The sequence below is a fragment of the Hipposideros armiger genome, unplaced genomic scaffold, assembly GCF_001890085.2.
Source record: "Hipposideros armiger isolate ML-2016 unplaced genomic scaffold, ASM189008v1 scaffold_256, whole genome shotgun sequence".
Classification (NCBI taxonomy): Eukaryota; Metazoa; Chordata; class Mammalia; order Chiroptera; family Hipposideridae; genus Hipposideros; species Hipposideros armiger.
Genome location: NW_017731606.1, coordinates 1320487 through 1341968, shown reverse-complemented (window position 1 = coordinate 1341968; position 21482 = coordinate 1320487). Strand labels below are relative to the sequence as shown.

General features: G+C 37.3%; 1 protein-coding gene across 4 annotated transcripts in view; it reads right to left on the bottom strand.

Annotated features, from left to right (window-relative positions):
- The window catches only part of SBF2 (SET binding factor 2), a 429728-nt gene that overhangs the window by 345705 nt on the left and 62541 nt on the right, over positions 1-21482 (bottom strand). For all 4 annotated transcript variants that reach the window (XM_019656204.1, XM_019656206.1, XM_019656207.1 and 1 more), the window contains exon 2: positions 19102-19187. In XM_019656204.1, coding sequence (XP_019511749.1) covers positions 19102-19187 — 86 coding nt within the window. The remainder of the gene's footprint in view (positions 1-19101; positions 19188-21482) is intronic.

Sequence of the window (21482 nt, the reverse complement as noted above, 5' to 3'; positions counted from 1 at the left end):
CCACAATAAAATCTTAATAAAAATAAAAACTCAAAAAGATCTGCAATTACAGTAATAAAACATTTTCAAAGACCTTTTCCATCTCCCATTTCCCTAAAATAAAAAATAAGACTAACATGATCTAATAATTAAAACTACACAACTAATTTTCCATACCTTGGTTCTATAAATTTGAGAGGGCATAAAGGACAGGAATGAAAAGAGAATGAAGTCTCGTGAGGTTACTTCAAATGAAAGAAATCGCATATCACTAACTTGTATACCAAAATCACAGCATTATTTTGGAAAAAATACCCTAATAATGGCAACAATAGTAACAGCTAACACATAAAAATTACTATGTATCAGGCAGTTCTGAGTACTTCATGTGTATTAATTCATTGAGTCTCACAATATTTTTATTCCTATTAGAGTGATGAAAAGAGGCACAGAGTCTTTGTATAATTTGCCCAACGTCACAAGGTTTCTAAATGGAGAAGCCAGAATTAAAACTCAAGCATTCTGGTACTGGAGTCCATGTTCTTAATCACTAAACCAAATTATCTTTCTAGGTGTTAAAGTCCTTTGGAGAGTCAAACTGGACAGAGCTGAAATTATTTCTGCTTTCTCACTATCCTGTCAAGGTACTGCTCCTCTCCCAGTCACCCAAATTTGAACCTCTGAAATAACTTTCAGTCCCTCAGTGTGTTCCATATTCAATTAGTCATCCAACCAAATCCTGTTAATTAAATACTCCATTTCCACTCCTATTGTCGTCATCCTGGCAATTCTGCCAAAAACTGCATCAGCTTTTCAAGAAGCCAATAACTCATGCCAACCTTATTAATAAAAGATCTTTTTCACATGAACTTCAAGTCTCTTATACCAGTTTTATGGGACATAATTATAAAAAAAATATTTTAAGGCCAGCCAAGTGGCTCACTGGTTAAGAGCTGGCTTCGGACGCCAGCTCTGAGCAGCAGGGCCCCGGTTCGTATTCCACATGAGGGCCAGTGACACCGCCCTCTACAGCTAAGATGGTGAACAACAGCTCCACCTGGAACTGGGCTGCCATGAGTCTGCCAGCGACGGCATAGGCTGCAGCCCCTGCTGCAGTGGGCTATCATAAGCTACCGTGTGTGGCCGGCAGCCAGTGTGAGCGACCAGCAGCCGGTGTGAGCTGCCAAGAGCCACCATGAGCAGCTGTCCAGAGGCCGGTGACCGATCTGCCTCACCCAGGAAGAGCACAATGATAATACCAACATGGGCCAGTGAAGCAACGTCCTCCACAACTAGACTGAAGAACAAAAGGACAGCAACTTGTCTGCTCCCCTTCCCCTGATTCCCCAGCGCTATTCCCCTCCCTCAATTCCCCAATAAAATCTTAAAAAAAAAAAAAAATTTTAGGGCCGGCAGAGTGGCTCAGTTGGCTTAAGAGTGCAAGCTCTGAGCAACAGGGTCGCCAGTTCGATTCCCATATGGGCCAGTGAGCTGCGCCTGAGCTGAGCTGCCATTAAGCTGCCAACAGGTGGCAGAGTGGCTCAGCTGGTGAGGGTATGTGCTCCTAACAACAAGGTTTCCGGTTCGACTCCCACATGGGATGGCAAAAATTGAACATTAAGCTGAGCAGTCGCGAGCTGCCAACGGGCAGCCAGATGGCAACTGGACTTGGAGCTGAACTAGCTGTGCCTTCCACAACTAAGATCGAAGGACAACAACTTGGCTGTTCCCCATCCCCAATTCCCCAACACTGTTCTCCTTCCCCAATAAAAATCTTAAAAGAAAAAAATATTTCACATTTCCCCATACCAACTCTCCTTATTAATTTAAGTCCATCATTCCAATCTATATATTAACTTTCCCTTCCAGATATATACCAAACACAAACTGGATACACAAAACTTTAAAGTATTTAAAAATGTATCAATCACATTCTCTATTCAAATGACACACAAAAGCTTTAAAGTTTTAGTACTGGAAATAAAATCTACAGGAATGGAGGGTAGCTGAATCAAACTGAGTTTATAACCTTTAAGTTACACTTGGGAGTAGGGTGCTCTCACTTCAATTACCAAAACCATAACTTATATGGCCCTCAAGGGAACACAGTGCTTCCTTTAATCCATTTCAGTTCCAACGAGTGTCAATGAGACAGTTCGGAGCCTTTAGAAGAACTTTACCGACTAGGGAGAACCAAACAAAAATAGAGGTCAAAAAGTACAAACTGGCAACTACAAGAGTCACGGGGATGTAAAGCACAGCACAGAAAATATAGTCAATAATACTGCAATAACTATGTATGGTGTCAAGGGGATACTAGACTTACTTGGGGGATCACATACTAAGTTATACAAATGTCTAACCACCATGCGGTACACCTGAAACTAACACAATATTGAATGTCAAATGTGATTGAATTTTTTTAATTAAAAAATTGATTAATTCATTAATTAAAAGCTTAAAAACAATCTACAGCATACGGTAAATCACAGTGCTCTCCAATTTTTTTCAGTTCCTGCCCCACAGAAAATGTTGCCTACACAGCATACCATGGTAAATCACAAGACTGCTCACAGTCAGTGTCTCAGTATCTCCACACACCAATGGCCCAGCCAGCCAGGCAGCGCAGGCATCACTTGGCAAGTCCCACACTCAGCAACCACAGCTGATTTGTTCTCAGCATTCATCAGTTCTAATCTTTTCCAAACCAGAGAGTCGTCCAAAGCCCTGGAACTATTCTGAAGGTCCCTCATATGGATTCCTTGCTTCCCAGCTCCCTTTGTGCCAAGATATGGGAAGAGAACTTCCTCTAGAGAGGCGGAAAGAAAGAATAGTTAATTCTGACCTATACCTTGACCCTCCTATTTTGTTTTAAATCTGGAAGAAATGACTCTTCTAGCTGTTTGGTAACTGACAATAAGAATGACTTTAGTCAATTAGTGTACTCTTACCTCCACATATAAGGAGTAAGCTACCTGAATCAACAGACTAAGGTGATCTGGCATTTAAAATACATCATTGTTAGTATTTAAAACTTGCCACAGATATTAATCCAGTGTGATGTGGATTAGATTAACTTCGCATTACCCGATGCCTTGTAATGTTCCCATATCCTTGTGGTCCTTCAGCTAACACCTTTAAAAATGACTGCCGGAGCAGTAGCAAGAGCTCATGGCTCCACTAGCAACAGCTGGCACTAGTCTCCAGTCTCCACTACAATCTGTTGCAAAGCTTGCCAAAAATAATGTCCAAGGTTTGCCAGTTAGAATTTCCTTTTGAAAAGCAAAAGGCAACTTAATTAAGATGCTAAACACACATTGATATAGTACAACATCATGTATTACATGGAACCAGAGCCCCATCTTATTCATTTCAACTAAATTATGTGTCTGAAATCTCATTCTTACTATAATGTAATTAATTATGGTGGTAAGGTTCCATAGTCTGCCCTGCATGTTCTAGAAAATTCAATTTTATTAGGTTGAGCCCTATATTTGTAATTTAATGACACATCTAAACATTACAGAACCTCCAACTTTTGAAAAAAGAATTTGAGTATGTATATATTTTAATACAAATTTAGCAAGCAAGTTTTGAGGGGGAAAAAAGCATAGTATTTCCAAGTACAGTAACAGCTAGAATATTAATCTGAATATTTCCGGTTAATGCTCTTATAAACTTGTGGAAAAGAACAAGACCACTGAATGTGATGTGTATAGGATTATAATGGTGCATATATAATATATAATATATAATATATATAAGAGGCTGTCCACCATCACTATAAAAATGCTACTAAACTGACTAAGGGCAAGAGCTACATCTGTCTTATTTACCAATGTATTCCCAGCACCCAACACATTGTCCAGTACCTACCAGGCAGTAGGAAAATACTTAAGGATCAATCGTTGGACGTATTTAATATAAGCTAAAGTTACATGACCACTTCGCAAAAGTATTGTATATGAGCTGATTTAATCATCAAAACTTGACCAGAAAACCTTTAAGGCCCCTTCCAAAACCTAAGATTCCATAACATCTTCATCACTACCCCAGTGAAGGTTTTAAATGAGCATCACACTCTATTACTAGAAAGACCTTCAGAAAAATGTCTACAATAACCAGAGGCTGTATTATAACCTACCAGTCTTTTTTATACAAATCTTTGTCAAGGACAGGGAAAAGAAAAAGAAAAAAGAGTGAAAGAGAATCACTAAATATTACTGATATTAAAGGACAAATTAACCTTATTTATATATTTCTATATTTAGAAACTAGGCAATGATATCAATCTTAAAATAATGACCAAGTCTATGAGTTGTATTAAAAGAATAAAGCCTTAAATGCTATATTATACACACCAACAAAGAATTAAGGAGAAAAAGTCCCTAATATCAAAAGTACATAAAATCATTTTTTCTTTACAAACCCCTAATTGAAAAGTCCTTGTATCAGTTAAGCAATTCCTCAGTTACAGGACTAATTTAAAAATAAACTGAATTTTTATACTTGCACTTAACTTGCTTTAAGTGATAAACTGCAAATATGTGACTCTACATTATCTCTACCCTGTTCTTTGCCCTTGTATGGAATACAAATATTTTTTTTTAAATCTTGTATCATAAGGGGCTGGCCAAGTGGCTCAGTTGGTTAAGAGCTCACTCAAGAGTGTGGAGGAGTGTGAGCTCTGAGCAACAGGGTCGCCGGTTCGATTCCCAGACCGAGCTGAGTTGCCAACAGCTGCCAACAGGTGGCAGGATGGCTCAGCTAAAAAAAACTAAAAAATAAAATAAAAATTAAAAAAATCTTGTATCATATACAAATAGGTTATACATTAAATGTGTAACCTATTTGATTGCAGAAAATTATAATCACGGTCATACACAATTCACATATCTGAATAATTCTTGGCTACTTTAAGCCAAGAAAGTGATATCCACCACTCTTTAAATTAAAGATTATTTTCTTTAATAGTTTGGTAAGGTTAAAAGCATACAGTTACAATTTGTTTAATAATATCAAAAATAAGCAAAATTCTAAAAGCGAACCCATTTGCTGTCTTCAGATTATTTGTCAAGCAGCAACAGATAAGTGGTTGCCCTGCTTGTTTACAAATAGGCCACCACTGTTCCTGTCACTGCTGTATTATTTTTTAACAGTACTTATCACTGCTCATGTCCTATATAATTTATTTACTCGTTACAGTTAGTGCCAGTCTCTCTCCACTAGAAATTTAAGTTCTAAGACAGGGATTTTATCTGGTTCACTCCTAAATCTTCAACACCCATCCCAGTGTTTGACACATAGTAAACACTCAATAAATAGCTGTTAAATGGCATTAAATCATTGCTAAATTTTCAAAATGGCTATAATTTAAAGCAAAAGTCTGGAAAAAGGAGTAACCTACAAAAAAAATTTGTGTTTTTCCTAAGTACTCACAAGCCAGCTCTTTAAATAATCTTTTTTTAAAAAAACATCTGTGATCTATATACAGAGGGTGCCAAAAAAAATGCATACACATTTTAAGAAAGAAAAAAAACTGTATTAAAATTGTAATACTTAATTTTACTGATAACAAAAGATGTATACAAGTCATGTGTATACATTTTTTTGGCATATACCAAAAATATATACCCCGGGTATATTGTTATTAGTTTCTGGACTCTACCTCTGTCTCTTTTTCATGTTTAGGAAACAATTCTTCACTTTTAATAATAGCATCACATAATTCTGCTTAAAGTTGTCACTGTTCTGTGAGACAAAATTACAGATATTAACTAGGTAGAACAATAGTAATGTAAATAAATATTCATGTAAAATTTTTTTATTTACTTTTTTAAGATTTTATTGGGGAATTGGGGATGTGGAACATTGTATTTTTCCAGGACCCATCAGCTCCAAGTCAAGTTGTTGTCCTTCAGTCTTAGTTGTGGAGGGCGCAAGCTCAGCTCCAAGTCTAGCTGCTGTTTTCAATCTAACAGTTGCGGGGGAGGAGGGTGGGCGCACAGCCCACCATCCCATGTAGAAGTTGAACAGGTAACCTTCTTGTTAGGGGCACATGCTCTCTCACCAGCTGAGCCATCCAGCCACCCATTGGCAGCTCAACAGCAGCTCAGCTTGGGCGCAGCACACTGGCCCATGGGGCTATCAAACCGGTGACCCTATTGTTCAGAGCTCCCACCTGGCCAGCACTCATGTAAAATTTAAAAGCATCTTTCAGAAATTTTAAAGAGGCCACGTTCAGTTTAAAAGTTGATGGAATGAGTGGAAAATATTATTTATGAACAGAGAGCCTTCCTGTGCCTCTTTTCAACTCAGAACACGTCTCTTCTTCCATTTCTCTGGCCTCTCTGAAAGTACAGCATTTAAAACCAGAATCCTGGATTCTACCTCATCTTGTTTATCAATACTCAGAAGTCTCAGGAAAAGTAGTCACTGCCTGGAGAAAGAGCCCAGTTACCCTTAAACGATGGAAACCACAATTAATTCACAAATTGATAGCACTTCTCATGTAAGTTTTATAGCTGTTTGTTCCTCTTTCCAAAGTACACAGTACTGAATACTGCCCTTAATGAAATCTTTTAGTCAGTTATAAACCCAACAGTAGAATCTAAGGTTTTCATTACAACACTATAGCTGTCATAATCAAAGTTATTCCTGAGTTCACACATACCATAGGTGTTTCTTATAATTACAAATACTGTCTTCCCTCAGTATCCTCAGGGGATTGGTTCTAGGACCCCCCAAGGATACAAAAATTCTCAGATTCTCAAGTCCCTTATACAAAATGGCGTATTATTTGCAATACAACATCCACATATTCTCTCTTCTAACTTTAGATCATCTCTGGATTACTTGTAATATCTAATACAGTGTAAATCCTATATGTACATATTCAGTACAGACATAACTCTCATAGGCCTAACTACTTAGTACACATCAGCAACAATGTAACATTTTTATCGACTATTTTCCATCCATGGTTGGTTGAATCCGTGGCTGCAGAATCCATGGATACAGAGCCCATGGATGTAGAGCCTGTGGATACGGAGGGCTAACTGTATGGTCCAGCTTTGGAAGAAATAAAAGCTGCCAACTCCTTAATTATCACAGATTTGTATCCTTCCTTAGACACTTCTAATTTTAGTGTTAAAACACTTTTCTATTTGTGTCTTTCTAATGCCAGTTAAACCTTCCTAAGTAGCATAAGACTTACCCTGTTAATTTAATTATTTTTAAAAGTAGCAGGAAAAAAACCCATCTAACACAAAGAATTGAATATTTTAGTTTAGTTTTAGAAAAGCTTTAGCAGAGAGCCAAATACCAGGGTTTTATTATCATCTCTGCCAATAGTTGTTTTATGACCTTGGGCAAGTTATTGAATCTCTTGATTTCAATATCTAATTTTTAGCATGAATGGAGATGAACTTTAGGACTTAAAATAAATTTAACTTACCTAAAACTCTCAGTTTTCTCTTTAACTTTCCAAATCTTTAATTTACACAAATTTTCCCAACTTTTGAAATGATGTATCTAAATTTCACATACATTTCAGATTCTGGATAATTTTTAGCCTAACTTAAAGTATCTTTAAGCTAGTCAGAATTAGCAGTTTAAAGAAATAATTTTACTAAAGATTTATTCTCTTTAAGATTAACTTAAGAAATACTGACCCTATTTTTATCTTTTATTATATTTAAGGAGATGTCAGAAATCATTCCTACCATCCCCCTTCACATACACATTTCAGTGTGCCACAACAGAAAATTATTGCTGACATAAGTACAAGCTACACAGAAATACTTCCAATTAAGACATATGTATATAATTTCAAGGCACTTCTTAAAAATAAGGAAAGTCCAGTGATGATAAAATTCGCTAAAATAGTGACAAAGTCACATCACTGAAAAATTTATAACTGATTAGTAAACTTTTAATTCTTAAACATTAAAAAGCTTTTCTTCAACAACTACACATATTTGTGTTTTGTCACCTGAGTAACATTCTCCCCCTAAAATTTTGTATATTGGTGATATTAGTGACTTTTTAATACACACATAAGTACCACTAGAGGCCACCAAATACTTCACTTTTGAAAACTGACACATGTATAAGTTACAAGGAGATGACTATACACAGTAATATTCATAACTGTGGAAGTTTTACATGAATACTCAAAGCACAATAAAAACTCAAGCAAAAAGATGTGAGCATATTTCATGCAGTAAATAGGATGTCTGGATAACCAAAGACGTTGATAAGACCAAAAACTGGGGGGAAGGGAGGAAATGGATAATATCAAAATACCATTCCTTATATACCTTTGAAAATAGATTATATAACCCAGGCTAATGTTTGCTCTAAATAGCTGTTGCCTTTTATAATCAAATTATATACCTATATATAGGTGTATATATACTGCTACAGACAAATAAAATCCCAGTGTTCAGTATTTTTTCCTCCATATCACAAAGTCTTTCACATATAATAATGTTTTTATATCTAAAGTTGGCTACCATCTATAGCAATTAAAACCTTGACAAAAAAGTTCTATTGTCAAAGTCATTCCACAGATTTGAATATACCCAAAGTTCTGGCTTGAAGAGGAAAACCTGGTGCAGCAAAAGAGGTAACACCCAAGACAACCATCTAAGTTCCTAGGGGAACTGCTGCTAGCACCCCTGTCCCCTCAATTCTTCCAGTGTCTCCTTCTTGCTAAAGGTAAATAGCAAAAAGCAAATAGCTCAAGTAGCATCCAGAGATTCTGTGGAGTCAAGTGACATCTACGAAACAAAATAGGGCTTCTTGCTATCTGACCATCTTTTTTGCATGATGATACACTATTTTTCAAGGGTTTTCAAGTGCTCTGGAGAACCTTTATTAGTCATGTTTTTGGCATTCTATCTAAAGTCTTTGCTTAAATAAAAGTCGCAAAGATGTTCTTGTAAGTTTCCTTTTAAAACCTTTATAGTTTTAGCTTTCATATTTAGTCTAGGATCCATTTCAGATTAACTTTTCTGTATGGTGTGAAGTAAAGTCAAGGCTAATGTTTTTCCAAATGGATACTCAGTTGTTCCAGCATCATTTGTTGAAAACCCTATCTTTTCCACAATTGAATTACCTTGGCAACTCAACTGAAAATAATTTACCATATATGTGTGGGTTTGTTTCCAGACTGTTGCATGGATCCACATGTCTATCCTTAAGCTAACACCACAGTGGTATAGTGAGCTTTACAGCATGTCTTGAAACCAGGTAGTGTAAGTCTTCCAACTTTGTTCTTTCTTCTCCAAATTGTGTTGGCTATTTGCTATACAATAGGTCTTTTACTCATTTATTCATGTCACTGCATAAAGCTCTATCTCATACTTTTCTAAAAAGAAATTTAGTATTAAAATATAGTATATATGGCAAAATTTATCATCTTCACTATTTTCAAGTGTACATTTCAGTAGTGCTAAGTACATTGACATTGTTTTCCAGAACTCTTTCATCTTGCAAAAGTGAAACTCGATACCCAGTAAACAACTCTGGTCAAATACTAGGAGCCTACACATTTGACTACTATCTGTACCTTTGGTATTGGACTATTCTAGGTACTTCATGGAAATGGAATCATGCAGTATTTGTCTTTTAGTGACTGGCATAATGTCCTCAAGGTATCATCCATGTTGTAGCATACTCGTATATCAGAATTTTCTTCCTTTTTAAGGCTGAATAATATTGTGTGTATAAACCACATTTTGTTTATCCAGTCATGTCAGTGGCTATTTGGGTTGCATCCACCTACTGGTTATTGTGATGAATGCCACTATGGACGTGTGTACAAATATCTGTTCAAGTTCCTGCTTTCATTTCTCTTGGGTATATACCCAGAAGTGAAATTGCTGATCATACAGTAATTATATTTTCAATTTCTTAAGGAACTGTCATACAATTTTCCATAGCTGCTGCACAATTTTACATTTCCACCAACAGTGTACAACGACAGTAATTTTTCCACATCCTTACCAACATTTATTATTTTTTGGTTTTTTTGCTTTTGTTTTTTGTTTGTTGTTGTTGTTGTTGTTGTTTTTTAAATAGTAGCCACCATAACAGGTGTGAGGTGATAGCTCACTGTGGTTTTGATTTGCATTTCCCTGATGATTAGTAATGTTAGCATCTTTTCATGTGCTTGTTAGCCATTTGTACATCTTCTATCTGATACTTTTTAACAGTTGCATTATATTCTGATGAATGATTGTGGTACCACTAATTCAGTCTCCTACTGATGGACATTTTGGTAGTTTCCAATATTGTGCCGTGAGTAACCTTACATGCATATGTACAAGTAACCATACAAATCAGTTTGTTCAGGAATAGTCTCAACTTATATGAATGTTTCCCAATTCACTACCAGAACGCTCAAAAGCATTCATGTTTGAATAATATATATTTATGCTAGTGTTAGTTTAGCTATAGGAAAAACTGCCAGAAGTGAAATTAGGCAAGAATTACCTTCAGGGTCAGCCGAGTGGCGTGTTGGTTAAGAGCTGGCTTGGGACACCAGCTCTGAGCAGCAGGGCCCCGGTTTGGATTCCCACATGGGGGCCAGTGACACTGCCCTCTACAGCTAAGATGGTGAACAACAGCTCGACCTGGAGCTGGGCTGCCGTGAGTCGCCAGCAACGGTGTAGGCTGCAACCCCTGCTGCAGTGGGCTGCCATAAGCTACCATGTGTGGCTGGCAGCCGGTGTGAGCTGCCAAGAGCCGCCGTGAGCGGCCGTCCAGAGACTGGTGACCGATCTGCCTCAGCCAGGAAGAGCGCAATGATAATACCAACTTGGGCCAGTGAAGTAATATCCTCCACAACTAGACTGAAGAACAAAACAACAGCAACTTGTCTGTTCCCCTTCCCCCGATTCCCCAATAAAATCTTAAAAAAAAAAAAGAATTACCTTCAATTAAACCTTTCCAGCTATTTGTTACCAGAACTCACCCCATATTAGGACACTATGCGAAGTGAAATAAGCCAGTCACTAAAAGACCAACACTGCATGAAGCACCTAGAATAGTCCAATTCAAAGATACAGACAATACTCAAATGTATAGGTCCCTAGTGTTTGGCCAGAATTGTTTACTGGGCATCGAGTTTCACTTTTGCAAGATGAAAGAGTTCTGGATATTGTTTACAGAGCAATGTCAGTGTACTTAACACTAATGAAATGTACACTTGAAAATGTTGATGAAAATATACCAAAATATGGACTAGCTCCATCTGAGATATGTAGGCAATACAATTAGAGTACAGAAATTGCAGAAAAGGATCATCGAAGGCATGACTAAGATTAAAGTACAAAACACTGACAGAATAGTGATACGACCACTTTCCAGAGAAAACAAAACAACAAAAAGAGAAAACTGAATCCTATAGAAAGTCTGTAGTAAGGGGGCCACAAAAAGAATAAAAAATGGAAAACGAAGTAACTGAACCTGAAAGAGAAAACCAGGATGATGATGACTGTGTTGTCTTTTCTCTGACACCAAATGGGTGAGTTGTTTCCAATAGTACCATCTAGGTACCCAACAATGTAATTCAATTCTGCCACTAACTACCCCGAATTAGCACAAACTCCACAGGTCAAGGGCTCAGGAGTCAGCCCCACAAGACTACCCTCACTTCAGATGCCAGCTGCAAACGGGGTGCATCCAGGCTAGCTACATTTCTGCCTGCAGACTACAAAGTCAAGGGTTCACACAACTGCACCCCTCGGGTTTAATTTACTAGAACAACTCACGGAACTCAGGAAAACACTGTATTTACCGTATTTCCTCCATGTGTAAGACACTCCCATGTATAAGACGCACCTTCATTTTGGGGCCCAAAATTTGAAAAAAAAATGTATTACATAAAGTTATTGAACTCAAGTTTTATTCATCATAAAATTCATACAACTCCTCATCACTGTCAAAACTCCCAACCATTAGCTTGTCCTCATCTGTGTCTGAAGACGAATCACTGTCTTCATATATTTCCTCTCATGGCCTTCTGCCGTGGCGGTTTCAGTAGGGTTTCTTCTTCCTGTAGCCAGTCTCGGATTGTTTTCTCAGTTGGAGGAGGACCAAACTTACGTTCAGCAGCATGATTTCCATTCACTTTTGCAAACTGGATCACTTTTAACTTGAATTCAGCACTGTAGGAAAATCTTTTCTGAGCCATTTCTGGGCAGAACGTAACCTAATATACCGGTAACAAGTGCGAAACAACGAGCACAAAAACAACAAGCGCGAAAAAGCGGGAAATGCAAGTAAAAAAAAATCTACAACCACTGTATAAGACGCACCCAGTTTTTAGACCCCAAATTTTTTGGAAAAGGGTGCGTCTTATACATGGAGAAATATGGTACATTTAGCATTTCTTATGAAGGATACAACTAGGGAACAGCCAAACTGAAGAGATGTATGAGGCAGGGTAAGGAGGGAGGGGGCGGCGCAGAGCCTCCCTGCCTTCACCAAGCACGCTACCTTCCCAGCATGTCAATGTTCACCAACTTAGAAAGTCTCCAAATCCCTTTATTCAGGGGGTTTTAATAAAATTGCATTAAGTAGGCATGATTGAGTTAGTCATTGGCCATTAGTGACTGAACTCAATCTCCAGTCTCTCTCCCTGACACAGTGGGGCTGAAATTTCCAACCCTCTAATCACATGGTTGGTTCCTCTGTCATATCAGCCCCCAACCTGAATCTATCTAGAGTCCCCTAACTCCATAAGCAGTCTCATTAGCATACAGAACACAGTAAATTCCAAAGGTTTCAGGAGCTTTGTGCCAGCAACTAAGTGAGATAATATCTATTATTTATTTTTGAGAATACCACAAGGCCTGAATTAGTGGATGGCAAAAAATAAAGATAAGGGAAAAGATCTTTGAATTCAGCAAGAATACCATGGCAGAGAAAAGTTGGTTGGTTACTAAATCTGTTTCATTTTTCTCCTAGGCACACTCCTGGGCTTTATTTGCTCAACTCCCATTACAGTTAACTGTGGCTGTATGACTGACTTGTGATTAATGGAACAGGAGAGAAGTGAGGTATACAGCCTCCCAGGCCTACCGCATGACCTGCGGTTCTGGTCTGTTGTCTCTGAAAAGCAACTCATCTTGTTATTATAGAAACAGGATGAGACCAGTTTGAGCTGGTTTTGCTATTATAATACTAGTTGTTATGATAGATAAACCTTGAAATCTTAGTGGCTAACATGATAGAAGTTTTTTTCTTTTTATTTCCATAAAGTCTAATTAGGACCAGTGGGGTAGATGGGAGTGGGTTTTGTCATCTTCACAGTGTGGTCCACAGAGTCATGATGGGCATCAACATTTCAGTTGACAGAGTAGTAAGAGAAAGCATGGAGGATAGTAAGGGTGGGTTTTCCCAGTAGGGAAAGTGATAATATCAAAAAGGGTAAATTAACTTTGCTCAAGGTCTTAAAATTCTAGATCCCACATTCCTTCCACTGTACCACACTAGTCTCTTAGAGAAATGGAGACAGCAAATAAAGAAGGATCATTTGAAACATTTTATAATAAAGAAGAAATAGGATAATAGCTCACAGAGATAAAGTCAAAGAAAGCTTTTTTTAGCTAATATTAAGGATACTCGGGATCAATCGAAACAGAAGAGTAAAAAAAAAGGAACTGGAGGTTAAGAAGTATAGAATAACCCATATCGGTGATATAAGACATGGAGATAAGTAGCAATATTCCACGTGGCTTGGCAAGGGCCAGGCTACTAGCAAACTTGACTTTGTAATAGGTTAGGCCTGTGTAGGTCTACATTTTCCTCAAGAAATTGTCTATGGCCTCAAAGCACCAGGTAAAGCCAAACTGCAGGATGGCATGAAAACCATGTCTCAAATGGTTCTGAGAGCAGTCCTAAAGTAGCAGACCATGAAGGCTGGGTAAGTGAAAGATTCTCTAGCATAACTGAGGCTATCAATGTGTTAGTAAAATCAGCAGAATTTTAAGTAACTGGAAGTCTAATATACGATAACAAACCATTTTAGTGAGCATGGAAGAATGTGAGAAGAATAACAAGACTGAACTACCCTCCACCTCAGGGATGTTGAGAGAATCTACTATTTCAGATGCATCCTCACTCCCTCAGGTTCCAGCATGCCACGTGGTTTTATTACTTCAAAGAGACAATTGTCTGGGAGAAGGAAACAAAAATGTGAGCTCAAACCACCACTTTCCAGCTTAAACCCCATTTATAGCCCCTTGCTTTGTTGTGAACATAACTTAAAAAGTCCTTTTTGTAGTCCTTAGGATGATCTAAAGCCATGTTTCAGCCTCAACTCTCCACAAAATCACGTCCTTCCCCACGTCCTTGACAACAACTTAATCACCAAGCACCCCACCTACCTCAGCACAGAACGTTGAGATGCTACCTAAGTATCCTCTATAATTACATTTTTTATTTTAGCTTACTTCTTGTATTTCTCAAATCTCTCTGGCTGGCAAATTATCCTGCCTATCTTTATTCTAAATAATTACACAGCTGGCTTATTATACTCCCATGCAAGAATCAACATTTTTACCTATTATATTTCATCTTCTTAGATAAAGGGCCTATAGCTCCAGCCTTTTAAAATCTTTGTAAACCCTGCTTCTGTCATTCAATATGTTCACTACCTTTCTCATCCTCCTTTCATGCATATTCCTTGACAAAGAGGGGAGGAAAGTCTCTTTCATCCTTCTGCACTCAGTTTCCTGACCTAACAGCATGTATGTCTAGGTCAGACAGATGACTGCTTACTCATTTGTTGTGGTCAATGCATTCTAAACAACTTAAAGAATTAAAGAGTCACATGGTACTTATACTTACTTCTCTGCCCACAAATAGCATCCTATACTAAGGCTACTTCTCCAATGTTACAACTGCAGAATGTTAAATACAAGATTTTTTTCCCCTCTTCTCCCCAATCTATACTTATAATTACAGAAAACTGGGTTCATGTTGAAGGGAGTTAAATCACTGGTCTATAATTTAAATAACTGAACTAATTTCTTAAGAACCTCAAATGTAGAAATTCTAACTAAAAGCTTATTCCTCTTTTACTCAAGCCACAACATCTTTTTAGCACAGTACTTCAGTCTTCTAAAAAAAATTAGATATATCTACAAACGTCCCAGTACAGACATTCCCTAGTAAAGATATGGCACATGTTCCTGAATTACAACATAAAAAAATTCACTTCTGAGACAAGGCATCTTTAAAAAGAGCCAGTGCCAAAACAATACTATTTTGCTGATGTCCAAAACCTAGCCAATGAAAACATTCGTGCCCATAGTCCAAAATAGATTGTTAGCCATAGAATGCCTCTGCAAAACAATTCTTAAATTTTCTTTGAAATATTGTCACTAAAATTAACTGAAACTTTATTTATATGACTGTCTGTGGTTTCCTTGTATGCCTAAAAAACACAAGAAAAAGATAAAAATATCCCAGAATTGGAAAAGTAGTCATTATGTTTGGTTTAGCTTATTTTCATATTTTTATTTTTAAATTCCATCCAAATTAAAGTTCAGCATTTCTCAATAGAAGAAAAAAAAGACAATTTCTTTACATAAGAATGGAAAGGATAAATTCAGTATCCTCTAAATTAAATTTGGAATTTTACTTATTAGTGAATGAATGCCTATAATCTTTCCCCATAAAGTCAAAAAGTTCAGTCTTTAGACTGAACACAATTATCTTTCATTTGGAATTCAAATATATCAAATATATGTAGTCTGGAGAAGAGAGGTGGGAATAGAACATAATTTCAATATAATATCATGCTCTGAACCCAGATTTATCCTCAGATAAAGTAAATAAATGAAGCTGGTTTCTATCCAATAACACAGCATTCTTTTAACATTTCTAACCCTCGCTTCTTCCAAATTATAGAACCCTGTTTTCAGATCCTGCATTTACACCAAAATACAAATGCTATCCATAACTTAAAGTGTTACTCTCAGAATATTCTTAGATCTTGGTTGAGAGTAAGTCAAAAGACCTGGGTTTGAAACCTAGCTCTGCTGCAACTTAGCTATTAGATCCTAGCGAAATTTTTAAACTTCCTAATCCTCAGTTTCCTTATCTGTAAATTAGATACACTACCATAAATCATCTAACTACGTGAATTCATTATAATCTATCAATCTTATACAACTGTTAGATACTCACAGTAATGTTATAAGCTAAAAGTTGTTCCACTGCCTTGAAAGGGATTAAGGTTTTTTTCCCTGTAAATCATCAGATAAAGGTCAATACCACCCTGGGCTCAACAAACCACTTAGAGACTGAGCCAGATCACCTTCAGTTAGTCTAAGTTTTTATTAGTCCTATATCTGATCTTGAAGTTATAGGAGTTACTCTAGATTACATAGTATTTCACAGTTATTCAAGTTACTGCTGTTTATATGCAGAACAGTTACATGTCCCTAATACATGAAGTATATAGCACAAAGCAATAAATAATAAAAAAAGACAATGAAAATTTAGCAATGAATGATTCTATTATGTTTTTGGTTTTTTTGTTTTTGTTTTTTTTTTAAAGATTTTTATTGGGGAATTGGGGGATGGGAACAGCACTGGGGAATTGGGGGAAGGGGAACAGACAAGTTGCTATCCTTTTGTTCTTCAGTCTAGTTGTGGAGGACGTTGCTTCACTGGCCCAAGTTGGCACCATCATTGCGCTCTTCCCAGGCGAAGCAGATCAGTCACTGGCTTCTGGACGGCCGCTCACGGCGGCTGCTGGCTACACATGGTAGCCCATGGCAACCCACTGCAGCAGTGGCTGCAGTCGTCGCCATCGCCGATGACCCAGCTCCAGGTTGAGCTGTTGTTCAGCATCTTAGCTGTGGAGGGCAGTGTCACTGGCCCTCATATGTGGGATCCAAACCGGGGCCCTATGGCATCCCAAGCCAGCTCTTAACCAATGCGCCACTCGGCCGGTCCTCTATTATGTTTTTAAATGGACTTTGATAGATGTTAGATAAACAAATTTATTTTGTACTTGACACATAGCACAATAAACATTAGAGGATCAGAATTGCTACTAATTATAGAAAAAGAAAAAGAAATTTCCAACATAATCTAGCAGATCAAATATTTTTAATCTAGCCCAAAAAATCTTGAAATGCTTTGCTAAGAATCAGCCAAGGAAGTTATCTAGGAAACTACCAGGTGAGGACAAATTCTGTCTACCTTTTTGCACCTCGGTTTCACTAATCAGCAGCACATGACTCTACTTGTTATTACAGAGACACTGATAGCACTTGAACACAGGACTGTTTGTCATACAAAGAAAAAAAATTTCTAAATAGTATAATCAATAAGTGTCTCTCCTTCAATACTGGAGAAACATCAAAGGCAACACAGTGTCTATTCCCTTGGCTTTCAAAACACAAAAATTATCCCTTGTCAGTCACAGCCCCAATAATTGTTCTTAAAATTCATAAGGTGGTTCACTGTTCATTTTGTCAACTTGATGGAGCACACATCCCTACATACTTTGATGTGAGGGAAGTAGGAACTCACAGAAAGTTCTAAAAGGTCCCCAGTGACAGAAATTTCCCTTTCAGTCATCACTAAAAGGATGCTTAAACAGAGTTTAAAAGCTTTAATACTGCAAATAAATACCTAGTTATTCACACTGTATTTGTAGGCATGTGGGGGAGAAAAGGAAGGAATTCAAAAGGCTCTGAAAAAAGTTACTTTTCCTTGGGTCCTCATTCTTTCCCCATTTTTATTTAATACCAAAATTCAAGATTTACCCTCTCTGTGGGTATAAAGAACGCACAGCCTTTTTTACACAGCTAGGTTAAAACAATCAAAATTAGGAATTCGGCAATGTATCTTTTATCCTCAGTGAAGCTGAAATGGACAGTCATTAGCTAGAATGAGAAAATTCACAATTTTCAACATCAGTTTTACTCTTAATGGGTATTTCTGATTCATGCTAACAAGAGAATAACAATCCTTCCTCTTGGGCAGATGCTGAAAGATGTCAAACAAACAGCAACAATGACAACAGTAATCATTGTAATTGTAATCATCATCAACAACAACCAGCTACCTCATTTAACTTTATGAAGACCTTGTTCTAAGCATTTTATGTGTATTTTTAACCCATTTTATCTTTAAAAAACCCTATGAGATTAGTATTGTCATTATCCTCATTTTATAGATGAGGATTCTGCTGCTCAAAGAAGTTAAGTAACTTGTCAAAGGTCAAGCCATACAGCTGGGACTTTTACACAAGCAGTCTCCGCCAGAGCCTATGCTCTTCACTACCATATCATACCAAATGTTCTCTCAACAAGAAATGCTTTGAAGAATACTTCCCATATGTGTGTGTGTGTGTGTATACACACAGACAATACACATACACACACACACACACACACACACACACACATACACACATACACACACGCTGCAGTATGTTCGAGAACCAAACTTTAGAGTCATATTACAAACTACGTTAGTGATCATCTTTCCAGTCCCTCATTTTACCACACTGGACCAGCAGATAGAATATCCTAACCATTACAAATTATGCTCAACCAGTAAATTCCTATAAAATCACTCACAAAAATAAAGCAGCTGAATTGCACTATTATAAAGCAACCTAAAGATCCTGTAGCTAAAAAGAAAAGAACTTGATTTCTGATTTCAAGACCAACTCAACACAACTAGCTACCATTAAACCAACCTTTTGTTTTTTGTCTGTTTGTGTTTGGTTTTCACCAAAACAGTATTCTGAAATTTTTCAGAAAAAAATTTAATAAATGTTGTGACATACTATCACTAAAACCACTGGGCTAAAGAAACAGGAACTCTTCAGCTTCCCAAGTACATAAAGATCATCAATTTCATCTTTAATATTAGAGAGAAGTTCAAATGGAAAAAAAGAATAGCAAAACAGGCACTCCAGAATCAATGTATTCAATGGTTACTGTACTTGGGAGGGAGGGATTATTTCTAGCAACATGTTACAGTTAAGTCACCAAATTACTTAACAGTCACTATAACATAACTATAACCATAAATGTAACATAAAAAGTATTATAAAAGTACAATAATGCAACAACTTACTAATTCAATTCCCTGTGGAAAAGGTGTGTCATCCCAGTCCTTCTGTGGAAATCTCTGGATTATCTTCCCCAGACCTGCTCCTGACCCTAGTAAGAAAAATCAAAGTAAATCAGTTATAGAGTACTAAAAAATCTGAATACTTATTATAGTAATACTTATTTCTAAATGAATATTTGTTGAATAAATTGATACGTTGATTAAACATTTTCAAGTTTTAAAGGCATAAAAATATTTACCTTCTAAACATAATACTGAATGACAGGCAGTCCCCACCCTATAGACTCTCAAGAGTCACACATATAAAAAGCTAAGAAAAATAGATGGAGGCATTGAAATCTTGAGTCTCCACTATACCATGGAAGTATCTGCCTTTACTTCCAGCAAGGAAAGCAATCTTCTCAAGTATCTCACGTTGAAACTTTAAAAGAACTTTTCTATGGAGACAATGTAATTTTCAGTGACAAATGAAATGGTACTGTTAGCATTAAGCTTCAGTTATGGGTTATAAACACTGTTTTGAGTAAATAAAGATTTTTAGAGTGGCCTGGGAACTTGACCATTGTCTAGGCAGGATTTCCCAACATCAGCACTACTGACATTTGGGGCCAGATATAATTCATTGTTGTATGTCTGGGGGGAGGTGGGAGGGAGCCACTGTCCTGTGCATTGGTAGATGTTATCAACACCCTTAGCCTCAGCCCACTAGATGCTAGTAGCACCTTACCACTACCACCAAGTCCTTACAATCAAAATTGTCCCCAGACATTGACAAATGTCCTCTGGCAGTGGTAAGGCTGCCCCTGGTTGAAAATCACTGGCCAATATCATTGTTATAAAATTATACTGTGACACTAAAGAATGGATTGACTTATGCTTGAACACTGGGGAGAGATAATCTGTGAATAATGTGAGGCTGCAAAGTGTATGTTTGATCTAAATTGCTTTTTGCTATACTTTTTAAAGACCTTCATGGGCTTGCATATTCTAAATTTTGTTCCAGCTCACTGTGAAGTGAAAGCAACAACATTCTGATTTAATTATATGTATATCTAACTTAAGGAAGCACATAACACCTGATTCAATGTGTTAAGATACCTTTTTTTTTTTTTTTTTTTAGCTGAGCCATCCTGCTACCTAGCGGATGCTCAGCTCGGGCGGGACTCGAACCGCTGTTGCTCAGAGCTCAAACTCTTGAGCGAGCTCTTAACCAACTGAGCCACTCGGCCGGCCCCAATATACTTTTTAAATAAACATTCACTATCATCCCTCACCCTCATCCCTGTAAATTAAACTTTCCCTTTGACCCTTACCTAGAGTTCAATCACTTTATGGCCAAATTTTTATCTTTAAAAGATAAGTGGAAAGTTAAATTCATTTTACTGACCAACTCAGTGCTATATTCTAAGACTGAGGTCACATCTGAAAAGGGCAAAATAAAAACATCCTGAATTATTAATAACAATTGTTGCAGCACAGGGACTCCTCATATATCCATCATTATAAGGGAATGAAGGATTTCATTAACAGTAAACTAAACTAAAAGTGGTTTATCACAGGCACTCCTTTTTCATAATCCACCTCGAGCATCACCACTTCTGACACACCAAGCAGAGCTAATTCAATTGCTAGGTACTACAGATACACAAATGAAAAAGACATGGCCCCTATCCTCAAGGAACTCATAATCTATTAGGAGAAATAGATAAATGAACTGATAATTTCATTATGTCATGGTAAGTACAATGACAGAATGGAACCTAGTTAATTAGCATAGCAGAGAAGACCATGGAAAACTTTCTAGAATGACAGCAAGCTTTTTGTTCCTTTCAGTACCATACTTGTATCCCCTAGCATACTGAATGCCTGGCACTGAGTTCATTCTGTTAAATGTTTATTTTAATAAATGTGTTAATATTGACAGAAATTGTTTTAAGCTTACCTTTCCCTATATTATTAAACAGAGATAAATGCATGTTATCTATGTCATCACATTTAATCAGGTGTCCCTATATTGTTTATTCAGTTCTGAAAATCATACCTAATGTATTTTAGGCTCAAGAAATATTTTACCATATTAATTTCTACTAATTATAAAAACGCTAACTGCAGAAAATTTTTCAAATACATAAAAATATAAAGAAGAAATCACCCGGGGCCGGCCGAGTGGTGCGATGGTTAAGAACTGGCTTGGGACGCCAAAGGGCCCTGGTTCGGATCCCACATATGAGGGCCAGTGACACTGCCCTCCATGGCTGAGATGCTGAACAACAGCTCCACCTGGAGCTGAGCTGCTGTGAGTCGCGGGCGACGGCGTAGTGCCATGGGCTACCGTGTGTAGCCAGCAGCCAGAGTGAGCGGCCAGCAGCCGCAGTGAGCGGCCA